Source organism: Aplidium turbinatum, chromosome 1 (genome assembly GCF_918807975.1).
Source record: "Aplidium turbinatum chromosome 1, kaAplTurb1.1, whole genome shotgun sequence".
Classification (NCBI taxonomy): domain Eukaryota; kingdom Metazoa; phylum Chordata; class Ascidiacea; order Aplousobranchia; family Polyclinidae; genus Aplidium; species Aplidium turbinatum.
Window position 1 is genome coordinate 42092893 of NC_137472.1, and position 19936 is coordinate 42112828.

Consider the following 19936-nt stretch of genomic DNA (forward strand, 5'->3'; position numbering starts at 1 on the left):
TATACTCATATCGGCCACATTTAGGTCTACTACGTTAAACTAAACTTGCTGTGTGTACTGTTTCCAGGCTGACGGAAGTCCATTGTCAATGAGAACATTGATCGCTTACTGCATGAAGAACTTGGCCTTTTTGGAGTTTTTATGTGACAGTCTACTCCAGGCTTTCAAGGTTGTTACCGACAAGAATGTAGTGTAGCTAACCCTAACAGTATTGAAAAGTCAATTATTGTTATCTTGCACGAAAACAAAATTTGATGTTCATTCCTACGACTTATAAATAAAATCGTTCCTTTGTCGTTATCAAATAATGTTTTGTCACGGAATGAAATTGAAGGCTTGATTATATTTTTTCTTGTTAGTAAGATAATTCACTTTAGGTAGGCCTATCCAACTAGCAAAAGTTGCTTTGTTATATCGTTTCAACGTCTGTAGACACAGAAATGATGCTAAAAGGTAGTTTTCTGCTGTTTGGATAGCGGTGGCCACATCCTGTGATGTGCTACTCATTAAGGTCTCGTAGATGGAGGCATCTGTCTGCCGTTACACAAGACTTTTGTTGGCGAACGTTGATTGCACAAGTGTGCGAACAATAAGTTGAACAATGAACATTTCAGATCAATCCAAAGAAGCAAGGCGGTTCATGGCAAATTAGAGGAATGCTCAACCTCTTTACGAGCACTGTGCTGGGAATTGTGCACACTATGGATAGGATCCCAGAAACCTTCTTGCTGCATCTCATGCCTGTTGTGTTAAAAGTAGGAACATACTGGTTTTTAAGCACTTTAAAAATAATATTGTACTTAAGATTTGTTGTCATGAACTTAGCTTGAGCGTGTTAACGATAGAAGGTGGAAGGATCAACATAAAGCTGTGTTGACAACAACAAAGTTGATCGGCTCAGCTAAACTTTGTTTTTGATGATGACATCTTTTTAATATTTTATGTTTCGAAGGATTGTAAACACTGATTGTTGGCGAAACATGTGTCGAATGATTTTATACCGAAACCTTAGTTGTTATGCGCAAATGAATCACTGATGCTTCACTTGCATTATTATTTATCAAAGTTTCCATACAGGGTATCAAATCAGGGTGCGCTGATTTTCAAGCGTCATCGTTGATGATCATATCTCAACTTTCTGTCAAAGTTACCTTTGACCATAGCGCTCTAACGTCAATAGTCAACCTCACGACAAAATACTGCCTACCACAACTACACAAGGAGGCGATCCGTATGATAGCCTTGCTGTGCCAAGCGCAAGAGAACCTGAAAAAGTTTAACAAAAGGTGAGGTTTTAAATCCATCCGGATACTCTCTTGTGTTGGCATTTTGTGTAAAAACTTTCAGCTTTGTTTACACCCTCGCGTGTGTGCTAACTCAAGCTGTTTGCTTCACGTTTACTTAGCTTCAAGTGTTACTTAAACTTATGATCGTGCGTGGATGTCAAGTGCGAGGAAACGTTTAATTGGAGATTATATTGGATGTTTCATCTTCGCATGTTTTGTATCAACTTAGATTTTTCCTTCACCGTAATGTTTATTTTGCCACAAAGAACTGCTAGTTCGGCTCTTTGTCATTTTATGGTTGATGGAAAAGTTTGTGTTCTAATGGACCCCAAATCCTGTTTTAAATTCTTTTCTTTGTTGCAATCATTGCCAGATCCTTTCGACGGTTAACTGCTATGGAGAATTTTGTAAGCCAAGTTGTCGCAATGAACTCGAGCGAAAGGACGCACAGCTTTCTCACCATGTATTTCGACGCACTTGTCCCTCGGGCATTTGTTGCTACAGGTGTGTCTCTTCCTAACATACTAGGTTTAATTTCGTTGATGTAAATGTACAAAGAGACAGTGAGCTTCAAGTATAAAGAAGTTTTGTATCGTCATTCGTCATGTTAAACTAATTGTCGCAGGTAAGCTATAAAAGTATTGGATCACATGTTGTACTCAAAATCCTGTTACAGTGATACCTTGCGTAACTAACTTTTGCCAGCAAATAACTTAGTTTCTTGTGTCACGCAGCTCTATAGATTTTAGCTCGTAATTGTTTGCGTTCAATGTGCACTCATAGTCACGAACTCATGAGGAAAGGTGCAATCGAAAATGTCGTTTTGTAGATTTTAAACAGTAATTTGGCTTTCACTCATACCTGGATCTCTTTTCGCAGATGCTTTAAGCTCATGCGACAGCGATGCAGGGAGTAACTTAGTAGCAGACTATTCCACAATCTTCAAGTCACTGGTGGAAGGAACGGATCTTTCAAAAGCTCTACAAACCCATATTTTCAAGTGAAGATTAATATTTAAATCGTTTGTCTGAAAATGTTGATTGCATCAATGCGAAAAACTTAAAAATGAACTACTGCACTGCTATCACTTACAAACCAACCGAACTGCTACCACTCTTCACCGGTGTCCGACAAATGTTCGTAAGCAATTGTTCGTAAAGCAATTGTTCGTAAGCAATTGTTCGTAAAACAGTTGTTCGTAAAATTAATTCTTCGTAAAACAATTCTTCCTAAAGCATTTTTTCGTGCATGCAGTTAAAGTTTGATGTATACGAAGAAATGCTTTACGAAGAATTGTTTTACGGATTTCATTTTACGAAAAACAGTTTACGAACAACTGTTTTACGAACAATTGCTTACGAACAATTGCTTTACGAACAATTGCTTACGAACAATTTGCCTATAACCCTCTTCACCGATGGGGCTATCAAAACACACCAATCTGTCCAAATTGCAAAAAAAAAAAAACAGACAAAGTGTTGATCTCAAAACAAAATTTCGTTCCTAAACTTTTCATCAAACTTTCTTATACTTCAACTGATGATCCAATAGGATGCACGATGTGACAAAACATTTAAAATAAAGTAAACAATATCACACCAAATCAGAAAAATCAATTTATTAAACAAAATTTAATAAAATGTTGACCATTAGATTTTGAACTGTTCATATACTGCACTACTCGGTGGTTTCAACATAGTTTACCAATGCGGAAACATATTTAAAAAGTGGCTAAAAGACAACGAGCTTTAAGTGTGAAAACACCAAACGAAACTACTGCTACTTAAAACTGACGAATGAATAGATAGACGAATTCGTTTTGCTCATATAGAATTGTTTTTGCAGAAATGCCTGTAAGTTTTTCTTATTAGCATTAACACATGTCGGTGAAGCTTGACAATAAATTAATCAATGAATTCATAAAGCACTTGCTAATCAAGTGTATCGCTTGTCCTGCAGGTCGTTGATTGTCAATTACAAAGAGCACTCTGGACCCGTTTCCGACGCTGTTAAAGAGGTGGCCCATCGCATGCAACAGAAGTATTCTTCCACGTTTGATGAAGTGGTTTCCGCTTGCGTGGAAAAGAAAACTGTCCCATCGAAAGTTTTAAAAAACTTTTTGTCTATTTCTTTGGCGTCAGCTAAGCACCAGGTACATTTCGATCGTTTAAAAGATTACCATAGCTGTTCGGTAAACAAAATTTACTTCTCAAAAATGTGTGGATCGAAATAAATTGAAGAACGTTTTTCTGTTATGGAAATCGTATCTCGGGTTTCAATTTTAACACTGTTTTTTTCTTTGCCAGTCACTTCCTTACCTACATTCTGTCACAAGATATTAAAACTGATTACAAGTTTATTTGGATGCTTAACGCTTGTGTTGTTTTCACCGCATTTTGGCATAAGCTTACGAAATGTATGCGTTGCACAGTTTGAGATCACAAATCAGCTGTTGGAGCTATTTTGTGTTTATAGAACTCTGTATATTTTTGTAGCTACTTCCTGACACGAGCATGACTCTTTCTATCGCTCTTCTCCATCCGGAAGCGACGATTCGGACACAGGCCATGGAGAGTTTAATGGAGGAGCTGTCTTCTTCCAAATGCCTTTTGGAAACAAGACAATTCGCTTGCCAAAACATATTGCAAACATTGGAGTTTGACTCAAATGAAGCAGTGGTTCTTACAGCTTTACAAGTGAGAACACACGTATCTTGACAGCGTTTATTAGTTGTATTGGTTCATTTGGTCGTCTAAATGCGTTTTTTGTCAAAATACAATCACATTTAAAATCCGTTAAACTTATGAAACCAGCGAAATTACCTAATGTGGTACAAAATATAAAGATTGGCTGCCTTCGATGTTCATTATTATTTAGCGCACTGTTTTTGCGCGGATGTTTGCTAAGAAAAACCTAAGAGTTTATGTAAACGCAATGATCGCAAGAGTTTCATGGCATTTATGTTTCTAGATTGTCGATGCGCATTTCGACATATTCAATGAAGAAAACATTGTTCTTGGTGAAAGGCTCGTGAAGATATGTGCAAAGATGTGGTAAGCTGTTTGTATCAAGACGTCACCGGCATACATGTTTGATTGAATCGCATCATAACAATGAAAATAAACATCATAGACCAAAAGTATTCAATCAAGAAGGAATGTCTCACCGGTTATCTCTTTCAAAAGGTTATTTTCAGTAAAACACATGTAAACAGATAAGTCAGGTTTTTGTACCTTTTCGCTCACGCGGTCCAGTTGGCATTGGACGAGTCTTGTGGCTCGTCATTCCAGCAGTGGTGGGTCGCAGCTACGATTTTTTTTCTAGTTACGTTATTTGTGAATCAAACGCTAATTATTCACTTGGTGAGCCATGAAACTCACTGGAATCCTGCATCACAGTCACTGTTTCAAAACTTTACACCAAAGCAATTGGCAAAATCAACAATAATTTAATTGACGTTCCAATTTTAGTTTATCATCAAAAGTTTTAATTTAAAACGATTTTAGTTTAAAACGCTGTCGTTTGGATTACATCTACTCTACAGCACAGATTTCTGAATAGTTAGCGATTTGTGATTGTTCACTACATTGTATCAACGCAACACGGTCGCAATTGTTTTAAAGATCCTCTTTCACAGGGATGAACCGGCATGGAATTCTGTCGTGCAGCTTTGTGTGAAGTGCTTGACGAGTCACGACTTTTTCCTGAGGAATATCAACGATGAAACGTTGGCAAGGGAAGTAGAGTTGAAAAACAAAATATCCATTCTTGTCTTGACGCTCTTTGTGCAATCCACTGGTTCCGACAAGTCGTTCAAGAGACGTAGCCTCGTTCGATATGTGGTCGGTTCAACGTTTGTGGCCACCAGCCCTTTATTGAAGGCTCTTGGTCCACTGGTTGCAAAGACTCATGCAAAAGGTAGGCGATTCAGCTGGTACCTAACTCTAAGTGTTTTACAGCAATCTTGTCTCAGTGTTTTAAAGCAATTTTGTCTCAAAGTCGAGAATTGGCACCACTCGTAGTCTCGCCAGAATATCCCGATGCCCTCGAGGATGACCGACATTTTTTTCACTCATTCCGTTTTTTGTGCTGTAAAATGTCCTGACAATGTGGCGACTGCTAGGAAACGTTCTGCCATATTTCTGTTGTAGTGTTCGTCATAGTGCTTGTGTGCGCAAACGGGCCACACTTGTTCTTTGTCTAATTATTTACTTTCCGGTGGTCGTGTTTATTTAGTTTCATTGAACTCCTTCCGTCAACTTTGACACAAACCTGCCTACTGTGATGATACATTTCACATTCCAGGGGGAGCCATAGACAGCTTTATGAAAAGCTTCGCGCACATTGTTGAGAAAGAAGATCTGCAGGAAATAATATTCAGCTTTCTGGACACCATGTTGGCGATGAGGGCTGATCCGTATTTCAACCGGATGTTGGTATTCCTCTGCTCTATCGCAATCCGGATCGCCAACTTGGACGTCCTCTCAGCCACATCCAGCTCAATGTCCCTCGTTGATTACCTCATCCAAGCGACAGAGTCCAGCATCCTCTTGATGACTCGCCGTGATGTCGATGATGAAGTGGAAGAAGTGGAGTCATCGATACCTGTGCTGGTCTTTGGAGTCTTCTGCAACGGTGGTGGCTATCAGCAGTTGTCGGACTCCCTTCTGCTGCACGTCTGGCTCGGCGTCATTCCGAGGCTTGCTAAGTTTTCCACCATCCGTGAATATGTCATGCAGCAAAGTAAGAAAGCTGTTGCCACCCGATCCCCCTTCTCCACTTTAAAGAAGGTTTTTGAACTTTTTCTTAACTTAACCCTGGTCGTCCCATCTTGGAGGAAGAACCTCTCAGACATGTCCGACCTCCTGCTGGCAAACTTTCTCGACAAGCCGTTTGATTCACCGGCGGATGTTTTGCTTTTTTTATCTGACATTTGGCTCGACTTCTTGTGCTCGGAATGGCAAGAGTTGGAATCGTCATCAAAGCACAGTTTGCACGCCTTCAAGATTGCACTTGCACTGGTCAAGTCGCTTGGCGCAACGACACCTAAAACTGCGGTAAGAGGCCGTACCGAAATAAAACTCGTGTCTAGCAAAAGCAACACGCGAAACCTGTTACATACAGTCAATTTGTTACATAATAGCAATCTCTGTAGTGTACACTGTTAGATTTTGATGTGACTACTCTCAGGTGGAAGCAATGATTACATGTCAAAGGTGCTCGTTACTTTAGTTCAAAGACATTGTTTTAAACTTGAAATGTTTGCAACGTTACAGACGTTGAACAACTTTCTCGAAACGTCATCATCAGCATTTGGTTTTGTCCCATTAGTGGAGGTGGCCGATTCTTCTCTTGTATCGACTCCGTTCATATATCTTTATCTCATTAGAGATGGAAATCGTGCTACTATGCTCGCAAAAGGGCTGTAACAATATATAACGAAGATGCGCTGAACTGATTAGGGCTGGTCGAAACGAAGTATAAAAGACAGTTTGAAATGAATCGAAAGTTTTTCACAATGAAAAACAGTTCGATACGACATCTAGTTAAAGAAATTTCCTGCCAAACAGTATTCTGTATTTAGAAATAGTTTTTGAACAGTCCTAGTTCTAATATGTCGAAACATCTTGAAGTGTGTTATGATTAAAATTGGATCCTTTATTGATGTATTTAACCTTGCAGACGAAATTGTCCGATCTGTTAAGCACTTCAAGCTTTATCGTCCCTTCTGTGCTATTGGCTTGTACGTCAGCAAATGCAGAACTTCGATTGGCTGCTACACAATTGTTGGCCCTATTCTCGGATGTACCAAAGTAAATTGATTTTTGAATCTTTTGAAACTGATTGCATTTTTTACGTGCTAACCTTGAATGTTATGGGCACCAAGTAGCTTGCTTGAATAGTATCACTTTGTGATAACCTTGCTTGCAGCTGTCCTGTCGCTTCCATGATCAAATATCTGACGAATCACTTCGAGGAAATAGCTCTCGATGAATTCCACTGTGCGCAGGCGATAGGACAATACTTCAACGTTGATGATAGCGCCACTAAGCGTAAGTAATGTTGTTTGATGACGTAGAAAAATGTACCGCTACCCCTGTTGCCAGCCTCCGTGTCTAAACCGATTTCAGCAAGTTTTCTATAAGCAGAAAACAGCACTGAATAATGCCAAACGAATGCTACAATAAATAATAATCCCTAAATTAAATGATTTTAACAACAAAAATGGCGAGTTTCAGCACCGAAGCTACTCTTGCTTACAGCTTTTGCGATTAGCATAGCTTGTGTCGTGAGCTAGTTATGTAATGCTGACGAGAATCAATAGGGCACATTGAGAAAGCAGATTTATACACAAATTGATTCAAACCGCCGCTGTTCAAACGACAACTTCTGTATTTTTTAGTTCCGGCCAAAGTGAAGAAGCCAAGAAACGCCTTGTTAAAGGATTACGTCACCAACCACGTTGCATCTCTCCCGGCGTCTGACCAATCATATACGAGAGTCAAGTTTTACGAAGAATGCCTCGGACAAGTATGTCGACCAGTGTGATTCAACATCCTGACTGTGAAGTGTACGGTTTGCGAGAAATGATATACAGCAACGCACTTGATGTCGCAACTGGTGTAACCAATTTAAGCTGCGTTGGCAAGTGGTGTGAGTGTCTGACCTACGTTTAAAAGGTTTTTGGTTCGACTCCCATCGAGAGCACGTGGTTGCGTCTTGACAAGACACGTCATGGGTACTTAAAGCACAGCGCTGAGGTTAACGTTTTTCTTTTCAGTCTGCACAATCTAATATCTATTCTACACCAATCATAAGCTTGGACACCATAACCAAACCACTCATTTTATCAGTGATTGCGCTAGTGATCACAAGAATGAATATGCTAAAAAATTGAGCAGTTTAACTCTCACGCAACCTTTTTTGCAGCTTTGTTAAAGTACAGTGCAATATTTGTGAAATATTCAAAACAAATGCGATTGTGATTTCATTTTAGGTCAACAACTCAGTTGAACACCATGTAATGATTCCATGCGTCAGTCAACTATTGGAAGAGAGTCAAGCGTCTGCCAGCGATGATGAGTGCCTGTTGATATCAGTGTTTCTTGGAAAGCTGGCAAAATGCGTATCTCATGACCAAGAAAGTGAGGACTTGTATCTGAAGGCTCTACGTTCGGACCCAGCTTGTTTCAGCAGGCTCGAAGACGGAAAGTTGCTGCCTCGGCTTGTTGCGCTCGGTATGTGGTCACGTGACTATTTTGCTTTAGGTTGCTTGGTTTTACGTTGAAATTAAATTTTGTGGCCGGATTTGGGTGTGTGGTTCAAAACGATTCAAATTTTGTTTTAGCCGATACATTCTGAACTCCATTACTGAGCGCCAGGTTTGACGTAGCACATTGGTTTTTTGAAAAATGTGGTGGAACGATCGTATTTTATTGCAAAAATGTGCAAATGAAGCACCAGAGTGCAAACTTTATAGGTAGAAATTGTGATTGTTTGTAAAGGAAACTATTCCCAGCTTGGAAAGCTTCTTCTGTACTTTAGGAATGACACGTTTGTTCCACATGTTCTTGCTCAGACTAGCAATCCTGCATCACAACTTTTCCCTGACTGAAGAAATCACCATTTTTACATCGTTTTAAAGTACGTAGGCGTAAAAAATACCCACTTTTGTTAACTGTGTTATTTATGATTAATTTCTTTCAGATCTCCTCCGAGGTAAACTCTTTGCCTTATTTTCCGACGTCACAAAAGACAAAATAGTTCACTTGCTGATAGAAATTAAATCGACATCCACACGAGATGATATATCCACTGCTGCGTCCAAGTGCTTCAAGGTATGTCACGTGGTATAGATTTCCTGACGCTGTTGCGAATGACCGTTGTTACAAAGCTGACTATTGCATTTAGGGGGAGGAAGTAATCTGTTTTTGTCCTGATTATCCAATCCAGCAAATGTTCTTTTTTTACATTGCTTCAACGTCTACAAACGTGATCCATGTAAAAGAAGACTGATTTGCTTGCCAAGAGTCAGGAAAGCTTCTAGTGTTTGTTTTATGCTTGAAAAATGCATCAGTGCACGGCGTCTAGTAGTCAGTGTTTTGTAAATTCTGTTAAAGACTTCCTTTCGAAGATCTCAGCCAAAATATTTTACTATTTCGTCACAGTCGCTGACGATCCATTCCCGGCACGTCACCAAGTTGCTCAAGGAATGGTTCGCCCCTTCGTCAACCACGCAGCGTGGTAACGCAAAACGGATGAAAGCCGACGAGATCATGACGTTCGAAGTGAAAGGTGAAGTTTACTGCAACAAAAAAATAATTATGTAACTAATTAAATAGCAATAGCATCTGGTACTGCGCTTACACCTTGTTTTTCTCGACTGGATTGTCCTTCTGCTTCCAGAGGTACATGCAAGCCCAACTTTCGACCCGAACCTAAAGTTTGGGCTTCCGTCCAACCTAATTTCTCCATTATTCTAATATGCGTCGGTAGATGTTCATCTGCAGTAAATCTACTCAAGTTGTTGGTGTTTACAGATATATAACTTTTTATTCATATCAATTACTTTAAAAACACAAGTTCAACGGTTTTGTGTGTGGAATAAATGTTGACATTAAGTTTCGGTTTCACAGACGAAGAGTCGAAAGCGTGGAAGGAATTTGTTGTCACCCTGGAATTATTACATCACAAGAAACGAATACAGAAACCTCAGGTAGTATCGAGTGTCATTGAAAAGAAAAATCTTGACAACGTTTTCTTTCGAGTTTTGTTGATCTAAAGGGGATGCAACATTCTAAATGTGAACACCCTGTTGCGGCAAGGTAATGTCTAGCAAAGTAGCTTTCGTAAGTCACCTAGGTGCAGCGTAAATGAGAAATAACGACACAATTCGACACTGCAGTGAAATCTCTTGTGAAGTTGTATAAGAGTGGAGCCTGCGCAACTTTAGCTCAAATTTGAGTCAAATGAAGGGTAATTAAAAAGGCTATCACTGAAATATCGGAATGTCTGAAACAAAATCGAAGTTTTCGAGACCAATTTAAAAAAATTACTGCTCCCTCACAGGATTTAATTGGTCCATTATTCGACGTTCTGATGCGCGTCATAGACCAAACGATTCGCACTGACAACGCTGACTACGTCACACTGCTTCTGTTGGGCTGCCTGCTTAATATGTTTGAAAGAAGCGATCGTCTATCCAAGGATATTATCAACGACATCCAAGCTAATATGAAGGTCAGTGGAGCTAATGACACCTATGAAGGTTTTGAATATTCATCTATTCTAGAACCACATTTTTTGCTTCAGCTGGAACGGTCTGGTTGGTCTTCATTGATTTCATTAATTACATCTTTGTTTCTTTGTAAGTAAGTTAGCAGTGAATGTTGCTTTCAGTCATTTAATTCAAATAAATCTAATGCAACGTCGCAAAATGTTCTACTTCTTTTGTTTGAAACATTTCCTCAAGGTGGAGCTGCTCGTCAAGTGCATCCAATCCACGGAGAACACACAGACGCATCATCACGCGCTGATGCTGCTCGCAAAGTCCACCCACTATTGTCCGGTATGCGTCACTATAGTTTCATGGCTGTGCCGGTTCTATAGCAACGCGGCCGCTCCTTTATATTGATGTGGTTTGTTCGTCCCAGGCTGATTTTGCAAGTTAACATATTTGTTTTCCTATTCAAACATAACTGAACTTGGGATAATTACCAAACTAATTTACATGATGTGACCCATGATATCACGTGATTTATGTCATTTACTGTCGCTGACAGACATACCTGTTATATAAAGTTGCACAAACCGATGAAAACTGTTTTATATAGAATAGTTGCGTCAGACTTGTAAATGTTTAAGCCGATTAATGTGAAAATACTATCTAAGGTTATAGATAGGCATTTTACATTGTGTAAACTTTTTCTCAACCAATGACCTCGTTCACCAGGAGAAGGTCCTTCATAGCGTGATGTCGATATTCACGTTCATGGGTAGCACCCTGCTGCGTCGAGACGATTCCTACTCGTTCCAAGTCATTTCCAAGACGATACAGACGGTGATCCCCCCGCTACTGCGGCTTGAGGTGCTTATGAGATAGATAGCGACATATCAGAGGAAATATTATCATTTTTAAATTGGTTTCTTCGTCCGGTTGACGATGGCTTTTGTGTGCTGCGATATTGCAGTGGGTTTAAAAGCATCAAAAATATGTTCTTGAGTTTGTTTTGTATCAAACGTTTCTTGTACAGAATGTTATCAACATTTGCTATTCAGGGATTTTCTCTGGTTCGGTACATCGAGCTGCAAGTTGGCTTCTCTTTGGACGGAGTTAACTTTAATGCATTCGTTTACTCATCCTTGTAGTGGCAGTTACCCACCACCTTCCATCCCGCATTGTTGCCTCAGTCGCATCGCTTGTTTATTGCATCCACAAATAAAAGCCAAAGTCACCAAATTGTGAATAGTGATGGTTGGCATCACCTGCCCATCACTACACCGACGAGACTAATTAGCAAGACTACTAGAGCGATAGAGCTGATTATTATGATCATTTACTACTGACTACTACAGTCGGCTGCCTATGCAAGTCCCGATTCAAAAGATTCTAGTGAGGTTTGCTTTCATCCGTATAAAATAGCGCTTTCAAACTCGTTTAACTTCACCACTGCACCAGGTACAGGGATCAGGTTCGAAAGGGAAGAATTCTGTTCTTGGAGTTCTCCGTGTCTTTGTGGACACGTTGCCGCATATACCAACTCACAGAAGGTATTTGCTCAAATCTTAAATATCTGTCATAATTTTTCTAGCCCAGCTAGCAAATCAATCCTTTTTTACATTGATTCAACGTCTGTAAACAATGAAGCAGAAACAATTTCTGATGAAACGATGTCATTTTTTGAAACCGTTTGCACCGATCTACCCTAAACATGATTATGATGGTTCTGTAAGATTTCATAAATTGAACGTACAAAAACTTTTTTTTCTTGACTCTGACGCAACGTTTCTTGCCGTCTGTTTCAGGTTGATAGTGTTTGATGAGTTGTTGACAACAATGGGAGCCGACATGTACTTGTGGCAGGCTATCGTGTTGCTTATCGATCAGCACGTGTGCCAATTATCAAGAATCACGTTGGAAGACAACGAAAAAGAGGTAAATGTTGCATCATACTGACATGATTGATGGCTTATATCTTTGCAATGCACTTGTGTTACATCCCAGACAGCAAAGCAACCACTTTTTACGTTGTTTCAGCGTTTGCAGACGGTTGCTTTACAGTCTGGGATATGTGGTGTCATCAGCAGTGGTTTTATGTTGCGTGGTCCTGATGCAAAGTTTTCTTGGTACAATCTTAAATTTTTTTAAATAATTTTTGTATCCACTAATATGCAAACGAAAGCTTTTCCATCTCCATAATCACAAAGACAAATCCAGGACTTACTTTGCAAGTAAATCAATCTACTTCCAGCAGGAACCTCGCAGTGAGAGTTTACTGTCACGAAATCTCGAATCATCTTTGCTCCTTTGGACCTCGATATGTCAGCTATTCGGTTCAAACTCGCAAGTAGAAACCGTGATCAGCTTGCTCACTTTTCTGCAGACTTACGTAAATAAATCAGGTGAGGTTTCAATTTTACTGCACTCGCCTCTATACGACTGCGCTGATATTAGAGAAAAATACACGTCGGTATATTACCATTTCCTTGTTGCAATTTTCCTGCTACTTTGTCTGTTGACTGGTACAATAACCTTTTTCTGAAGGGATAGTTCCATTACATTAACCTTAACGTCTGCTACATGCAACTTTTTCAGAAAAATTGTCCAAGTTCAAAACTAACTTCCTGTTTGACGCATCAAAACGCTCCACTAATCAGATCCGTCGATTCCGCATCATCGTGCTGACGCTGTCATCTCAGATCATGAAACAGATCAAGTCATCGCTCAAGGAGGACGACAAAATCGCCCTTACTGCGCATGCGCAGAGGTTAGACGTGTTTTCAGCCTATTACTGTAAAATTTTCAACAAAAGTCTGAAATAATTTTCTTGCATGAACCTTAATCGGTGATTACGTCACTTGCTTCATCAAATGTGGTTTCTCCAGGTTGTTCGAGCAAGGACTACACTACCTTGAACTCGTCATCAGTACGTCCCCTGATGAGAAGACGGTGGACGATGTTGCTTTGCGCTATCAGAAGGCACTTGTCAGAAGAGTGAATGATTTATTAGAGAAGGTATTTGTCTTGAAACCTGTGATACATGTTTTTTTCTTTAACAGCTTATTGAGGGTAAACCAGAAGTACGATATTTTCTCTGTCTCTCGCGATTGGTGTTGCGAAAATTGCAGTAAAACAGCTTTCCCGCTTTGTGTGAGGTAATGGCTCATTGTGAGTCAATTCTTGGCTTCAATTCAGTCCATGGAGACTCCCGCATTTTGACATGTACTTCAGAGTTTGTCTTTCCAGGTTCTAACTTGTGTTAGGATCTGCAAACATTGTCATCAACAACTTGTGACCTACAGTGCAATTTGTTAAAAACGTTTGATCAACAGGTTAACTCTCTACTGCCTCTGCGGGACTTCCTCTGCGTGCTGGACAGCCTCTTGGTGGAGTGCTCAACCACGCAGAGTTTCGTGATCAAGCAGAAGGCCATCCAACTCTTCCATACGAGAATATCTACCACGTCATTGACATTAAATGACGACAAGGTGATGTTTTGAAACTGCATTTCAATATACATCCAAAATCAAAAAAGTATTTTCTTGAGCAGCTGATAAATTAGCACTGTGACTTGTTAGTAACTTTTGCAACTGTAGATGGATTGCTTGCACGCTTTGAAAATGGAAGAGCATAGAATAGATTAAATATATTTGGATTTTGTCACAGGAAAAGCTTCTGTTGGATTTATCGGAGCGATTTGTGCAGATGCTAACTAAAGGATGGTAAGATATGATTGAGCGGGGAATAAATGTCAAATGTCAAGTTTTGATCATCAATGTGGGCTCGCTGCAAAACGTTTGCTAGTCGTTGTTGACGATTTCGTTATTGTCGCGTAGTGATTGAATTTGTTCTTTTCTACTGACTTGATTGCGGCTAGATTTTTTTATCGTCACCGTAACGTCATGTTTGTTGTGACGTCGATATCAGGTACCAGTACCATCACGTGATTGATTTTCTTGTTTTCACAAATTTACCGAAATCTTTGAAAAATCTATTTGCTCGAAAATCAGAGTGCAAAAATAAATTGAGAACGTTGTCCTTATCTCAATTTGTTTTGAATCTATTTTCATCTTGTCTCAGTAAATCGGCGAACAAGAATGAAAATCTTCTCCACACGGCCGCACTTGGTCTGACTCAGATCGTTCGGATATCTTGTAAGAACAAGCCAAGCAGCTTCGTGGCCATCCAGCCAATCATATGTGAGATCATCAGCAGTCAAGAACTATCCGACAATGTAAGTGGGTTGATGTCTTGAAGAAAAAAAGTGGAGATGTCATTCCTGCTGGCATCTTGGTTCTTGGACGTATTTTAACGGAAGCTGCAATTCAGAAAATATCGGTTTACGACAAAAATAGCGGTGACTTGTTATTATTATTAGTCATTTCTAACATCCACATGACCACGTGATTTGATTAGATTTTGACTTTAATAAAGCAACTTTGACCTTACCACTTCCACCCAGGTGCTGTCTTCGTTGCTCATTTGCCTGGGTGAAGTCATTCTCAATTTGAAGGCGCATTCCATCGTCAACCTCGCCAAGTGAGTGATCTATTTCACGTTGTAATATCTTCACGACGTTTTATTCCCGTCAATGAGTGCTCATTCATTTGCAATGACTTTTGAAAAACACTCTATCGCGTTATAAAAGGCTTGATTCTCATGCATTGTGACACAAAAGGATGGCGAATGGTTGTATCTCCTGATACGTAACGTGACGATATGAGTAAGAGATAGAACACAAATCCAAAACTTGTTACGCAAGTAAATCTTCAGTAAGCTGGAAATGTTGTTTTCTTGCACGGGTGTCATCGACGATTGGAATATTGAGCCAGGAGCTTGCTAACGTTATCGATGCAAAAATTAAGCCAAGTGAAACAAGAATAATTTCGTTAATCTGTTTGTTTTTTAGAATATCGCCATGTTTGATCGAGCAATTGAGCACCAAGCAGGCTATGAACGCCGACTTTGTGTTGACAAGTCTTCTCACAACTATCAATAAGCTGTTCGGTTGCTTGGGTCATTTCCTGAGTCCATACGTTGATGGCTTCTTGGCGAAGGTAAACCGACATATTTCTAGTCGATTTTCTCCAAACTTTTATACCTGATCCAGTATCTAGAACTTTTCTACCGATATCTAGAAGGAAAACAATCCGTTTTTCAACCCGTTTGATGTATTTCCAGCTCTCTATGCTATCCTACATCAAACGAAGCAGCAGAAAGGCGTCCTCTGCTGTCAAGACTAAACCCAGTCTCAACGCGAAGCGACCGAAGAAGGATTCGAACACATCGTCATCGACTTCCCAACTGACCAGCAACGTGCTGACGATGATGGCTAGCAACCTCTCTTCTCGAGTTCTTATTCCTGCCTTCCGGAAAGCATATGACAAGGTTTGCAGTATCACGAGAACTTTGCAGTTCTTACCCAGACAACAAAATCTGTCAATTTTACATTGATTTAACGTCTGCAGACGTAAAAATGACGGATTTTGCTGTCTGGGTATTGTTTTCTTTTTAAGGGAAATGACGCATCTTGTTTCAATGCATTGCTTTGTATTTCAGTGTTGTGGTTGTAAGCTGAGAACCTGTTATCTCATCACAGCGTTTTTTACATCGAAATTTATGTTTTTCTTTGCGTTTCAGATTGTTGAAGAGTTGCCGCTAGCAGCGTCGTGTTTACTTCCGGTCATGAGACAACACGTGGGAAAATTAAACAAAGCGGAACTGACGCAAGAGGCGGCAAACCTGATGACGTTTCTACTCCACTGCATGGACTTCCGATTGGTCAATAGCAAAGTTAGTTCAATAGCGGAAACCGAAGCTTCATAAAAAATAACCATAAAATTACCTCTGTCTGCGCTATCTCCCCCCATAGCTTGCAACTGAAGATGTGAAATCAATCGCATGTTTTGAAACTTTTTGACATGGTTTGTTTCGTTGTGGGTTTAGTTTCGATAAAAGGTAATTCCAACTAACGAAATGTACCTTTTTTTACATTTATTCAACATCTCTTGAATCGATGTACGAAGGAACCCACTCTTGCTAGTATGGTTTGAAGAGCTTCAGAAGCGCTTTCCCGAACTGACTGTGATATGTGGAATGCAAAGTGTGTCAGTTCTCTGTGATACGTGTTCTCTCTGTGACTGTGATACGCACTGCCATGTGTCAGTTCTCTGTCTTCAGCTCATTTTCATCTGCTTGACCCACTTTGTGGTCGACTATGTGTTTCCAACTGAGATTTAATGTTGCTGTCCTTATGATATGTTTTATTGGTAAAGTTCATCCTGTCTCATTTCAATTGATCGTATTCCATTTTAATTGCACAGATGTCTGTATCTGATGTGTCTGTGGTGGAAAAGGAAGCTCTGGAGGGAGTTATTCTTCTTCTCATCAAGCTCCCCGAATCTGCATTTCGACCTCTTTACATCAAGGTACTTTTTTTACTGGTTTAGTTAGTTTAGTTTAGTGCTTTTGCAAGTATCAACTTGGCAAGACTTTGCATGTGCTGTTTCAAGTTTGTTGTGTTCGGGTTGTCTCCAGCTAACACTAGTCGTTGAATCACTGTAGAAAAGGCAGAAGGTTTTCTTGCTGGAGTAGAACTGTCCAATGTTCATAAGCCTTCTAAAATTTGCTTTCATTTCCACATACTTCCTTTTCACAAAAATAAAACAAGAAACGCATCTGTGAATTTAGTTATCATTTTGTTTCAAGTCCGCTGATTTTGAATTTTCCTGGAAGATTTTAGGTAAAAAACGTACCAAACGTACCATAAAAAACGTACCAAGATAAGCTGAACTGTACTTGATAGACACGTGACCATATTATGCGCAGAGTCATTAAGCAAATTCCACATCATGCACCTCGCGACTTCTTGAAAACGTCATATTTTTATCCGCAGTTGCACGATTGGGGTGTCTCTCACACGCCACCACCGGCACGGGTGACGACCTTCTACAAATGCACAGCCCTGATGGCCGCCAAGTTGAAGGGGCTCTTTGAAATATTTGCCGTCGATTTACTGAGCAACATAACTCAAGAACTGAAAGCGAAAATTTCCGATGAATCTGGTATGAAGCTGTTAAAAGATTTCTGTGCGGTTGAAGACAAATGTTTTAACGTTGAATTAAACATTGTTAAATTTAACGTTTAACAATGTTAAATATTAAATATCTGGTTTGAAAAGTAATATGGAACATTCGAACATTGGAAGTGGAATCAAATCAACTTCAGTGGTTGACAACAAAAATAGTTTTCGTGTTTTGCAAAACATTAAACTTTAAGATTAGTTCGATACAACAGTGGTAGTAGTTTCACAAAGGATATAAAAACTAGGTGTCCCTTCAACTTATCGCTTGTTCACAGAGCGCCACCAAGCGGAACATGTGCGTAGACTATCTTACGTCATCGACACGTTGCAACTGATGCTGACTCATTCTTCGTCTGCTTTCATAACTCAGGAGAGATTTGAAGAAATCATCCACCCTCTTGTTAACCAAGTGAGTCTACTCGTTGTTGGTTTCTGTGTGGTGTGAGTAGTTTATTATGGATTTGTAGCGGAGAGTTTCCTTTGTGACACCAGAAACGAATCAATGCATTGAACAACACAAGATTTGAGATCACTACCCAGACAGCAAATCAACCGCAAACCAACAATTGATTTGGTGCCTGGGTAGTTCAAGTCAAGACAGTGTGGTTGGTTGTGCCATTCGAAGCAGAACCGCAATTTGCTGACTTTTCACTGTTGTGAAAGTGGTTTTCATTTTTCATATTGCCGAAACGATAAATCAGAGAAAAACATAAAATGCACGAGTTCCAGTGATATTATTCATGTCTGCTCTGTCTTGAAACATCCGCTTACATTGTTTTATTGAAAAGTAACGCTTTAGCTCCAAAATTTTTGCAAGAAGTACAAAATGGCATGACAGTCGTTATTATTCCATTTGTTTTTTACGGAAATTTTAATTAATTGCTTTCATTTTTCAGTTGGAGGTCAGCATCCCCGATCAACGAGTGGTTGATGATTACATCACAAATCACGTGGTCGGTTGCGTTGGCCAATTAGCGGCGACGGCACGTGACAATGTAACCTGGCAGCCATTGAACTACCACATTCTGATGAAAACCCGCCATTCGTCCCCACAAGTTAGTCTTGCCAAATCTTCGTTTGATGTTGAGATTTGATCAAATTTCTATCTAAGTTTAACATGTGACGATGACTTTTGTTTACTTTGCCCGATTTTTGAACCGCAGAGATTTGCAGCACCACTTTTTTTATTATCTTGCTGGTTGTTAGGTGAGATGCCAGGCGTTGAACTGCTTGAAAGCAGCCGTGAACAAACTCGGTGACGACTATTTGCTCCTGCTGCCGGAGACAATTCCTTTCTTAGCCGAACTGTTGGAAGGTGAGAGCCATCAGTGGTTGTTTCGATAAATTACGCGTGTGTAGTGAAAACATGATTGCCAGTCATGTTAGATCGCTTGAAATTTTTTGTAAGATTCTATTTGATAAAAAAAAAAAAACTAAATCTCATTCTTTAGTTTAATCAGGCTCCTAGGAAGAGTATTTGAGGCGGACCATCGACATCACAGTTTCAATTAATGATTTCCTAATTTTACAGACCAAACATAACAAACAACTATAGCATGACTTCTGATGTTTATATATTTAGACGAATCGGATATGGTCGAGGAGCGCTGCCAACAAACTATCAAAGAAATGGAAGAGAAACTTGGCGAACCGCTGCAGAAATATTTCTAGATTAACACCGGCCTTTTTTTCTTAAAGCAGAGAAAAGGCTTGCCAAAAATCGTGATTATGCTTGAAACAAATACAGTATCATGTTCTGTTATTTCGTGTACACATAAGATCCCTTTGAAAGAAAATCGTTGCTTGTTCAGCTCAGTTGTTTCAAAGCGAAACCGGTGCGAGAATATGAACAGACATTGCTTTACCGCTTGTGCTTCTGAACCAGTTGATCCAGTATTGAAATCTTAACTTGAGAAACATTGAATAGCTCTCAGCTAGAGTTAAGGAACATCCGAGCAGGCTGTCGGTATTTTTCAAGAGAAATTTAATTTTGTAGACCTACTAAAACACTTGTAAGTATTTTTTAAGGTTTAAATTTTAAATCGTGGAAAAGCAATGTAAGCTTACGTCACCGCGCCCGTGTTCCATCATCAAAAACGCGTATGTATCAGCAGACGTCATTTATGCAGAAACAAAAAGCACAGGGATGGAGGAACCATTTTAAAAGTAGGTGGGCCCAGAGGCCGCAGCAGTCAAAGTCAATCCTTCGCCCATACTGGCAGCAATACAGGCATCAACAACGCACAGCTAATTACCACAAAGTTTCAATACCAGGAGTACCGTTATTGGTATAGGGGAGACCGGGGATAGTTCGGACGCGGGGATACCTCGGATAATGCATTTGAC

The 19936-nt window shown here is 39.8% G+C and overlaps 1 protein-coding gene across 1 annotated transcript; it reads left to right on the forward strand.

Moving 5' to 3' along the window:
• Window positions 1-70: 70 nt before the first annotated feature.
• On the forward strand, window positions 71-19352 carry LOC145772699 (HEAT repeat-containing protein 1-like). Its single transcript, XM_082584576.1, has 38 exons — window positions 71-169; window positions 615-755; window positions 1078-1286; window positions 1660-1790; window positions 2166-2286; window positions 3246-3438; window positions 3782-3982; window positions 4257-4339; window positions 4924-5204; window positions 5592-6343; window positions 6969-7099; window positions 7218-7339; window positions 7690-7817; window positions 8284-8524; window positions 8994-9124; window positions 9455-9581; window positions 9923-10002; window positions 10356-10526; window positions 10759-10854; window positions 11239-11373; window positions 11965-12056; window positions 12312-12441; window positions 12758-12908; window positions 13102-13273; window positions 13392-13521; window positions 13839-13994; window positions 14173-14228; window positions 14587-14740; window positions 14969-15045; window positions 15416-15563; window positions 15688-15894; window positions 16147-16299; window positions 16830-16934; window positions 17402-17570; window positions 17866-17999; window positions 18487-18645; window positions 18797-18905; window positions 19173-19352. The coding sequence occupies exons 1-38, from the start codon at window positions 89-91 to the stop codon at window positions 19259-19261; spliced, it is 5946 nt and encodes a 1981-aa protein (XP_082440702.1). The 5' UTR covers window positions 71-88; the 3' UTR covers window positions 19262-19352.
• Window positions 19353-19936: the final 584 nt, after the last annotated feature.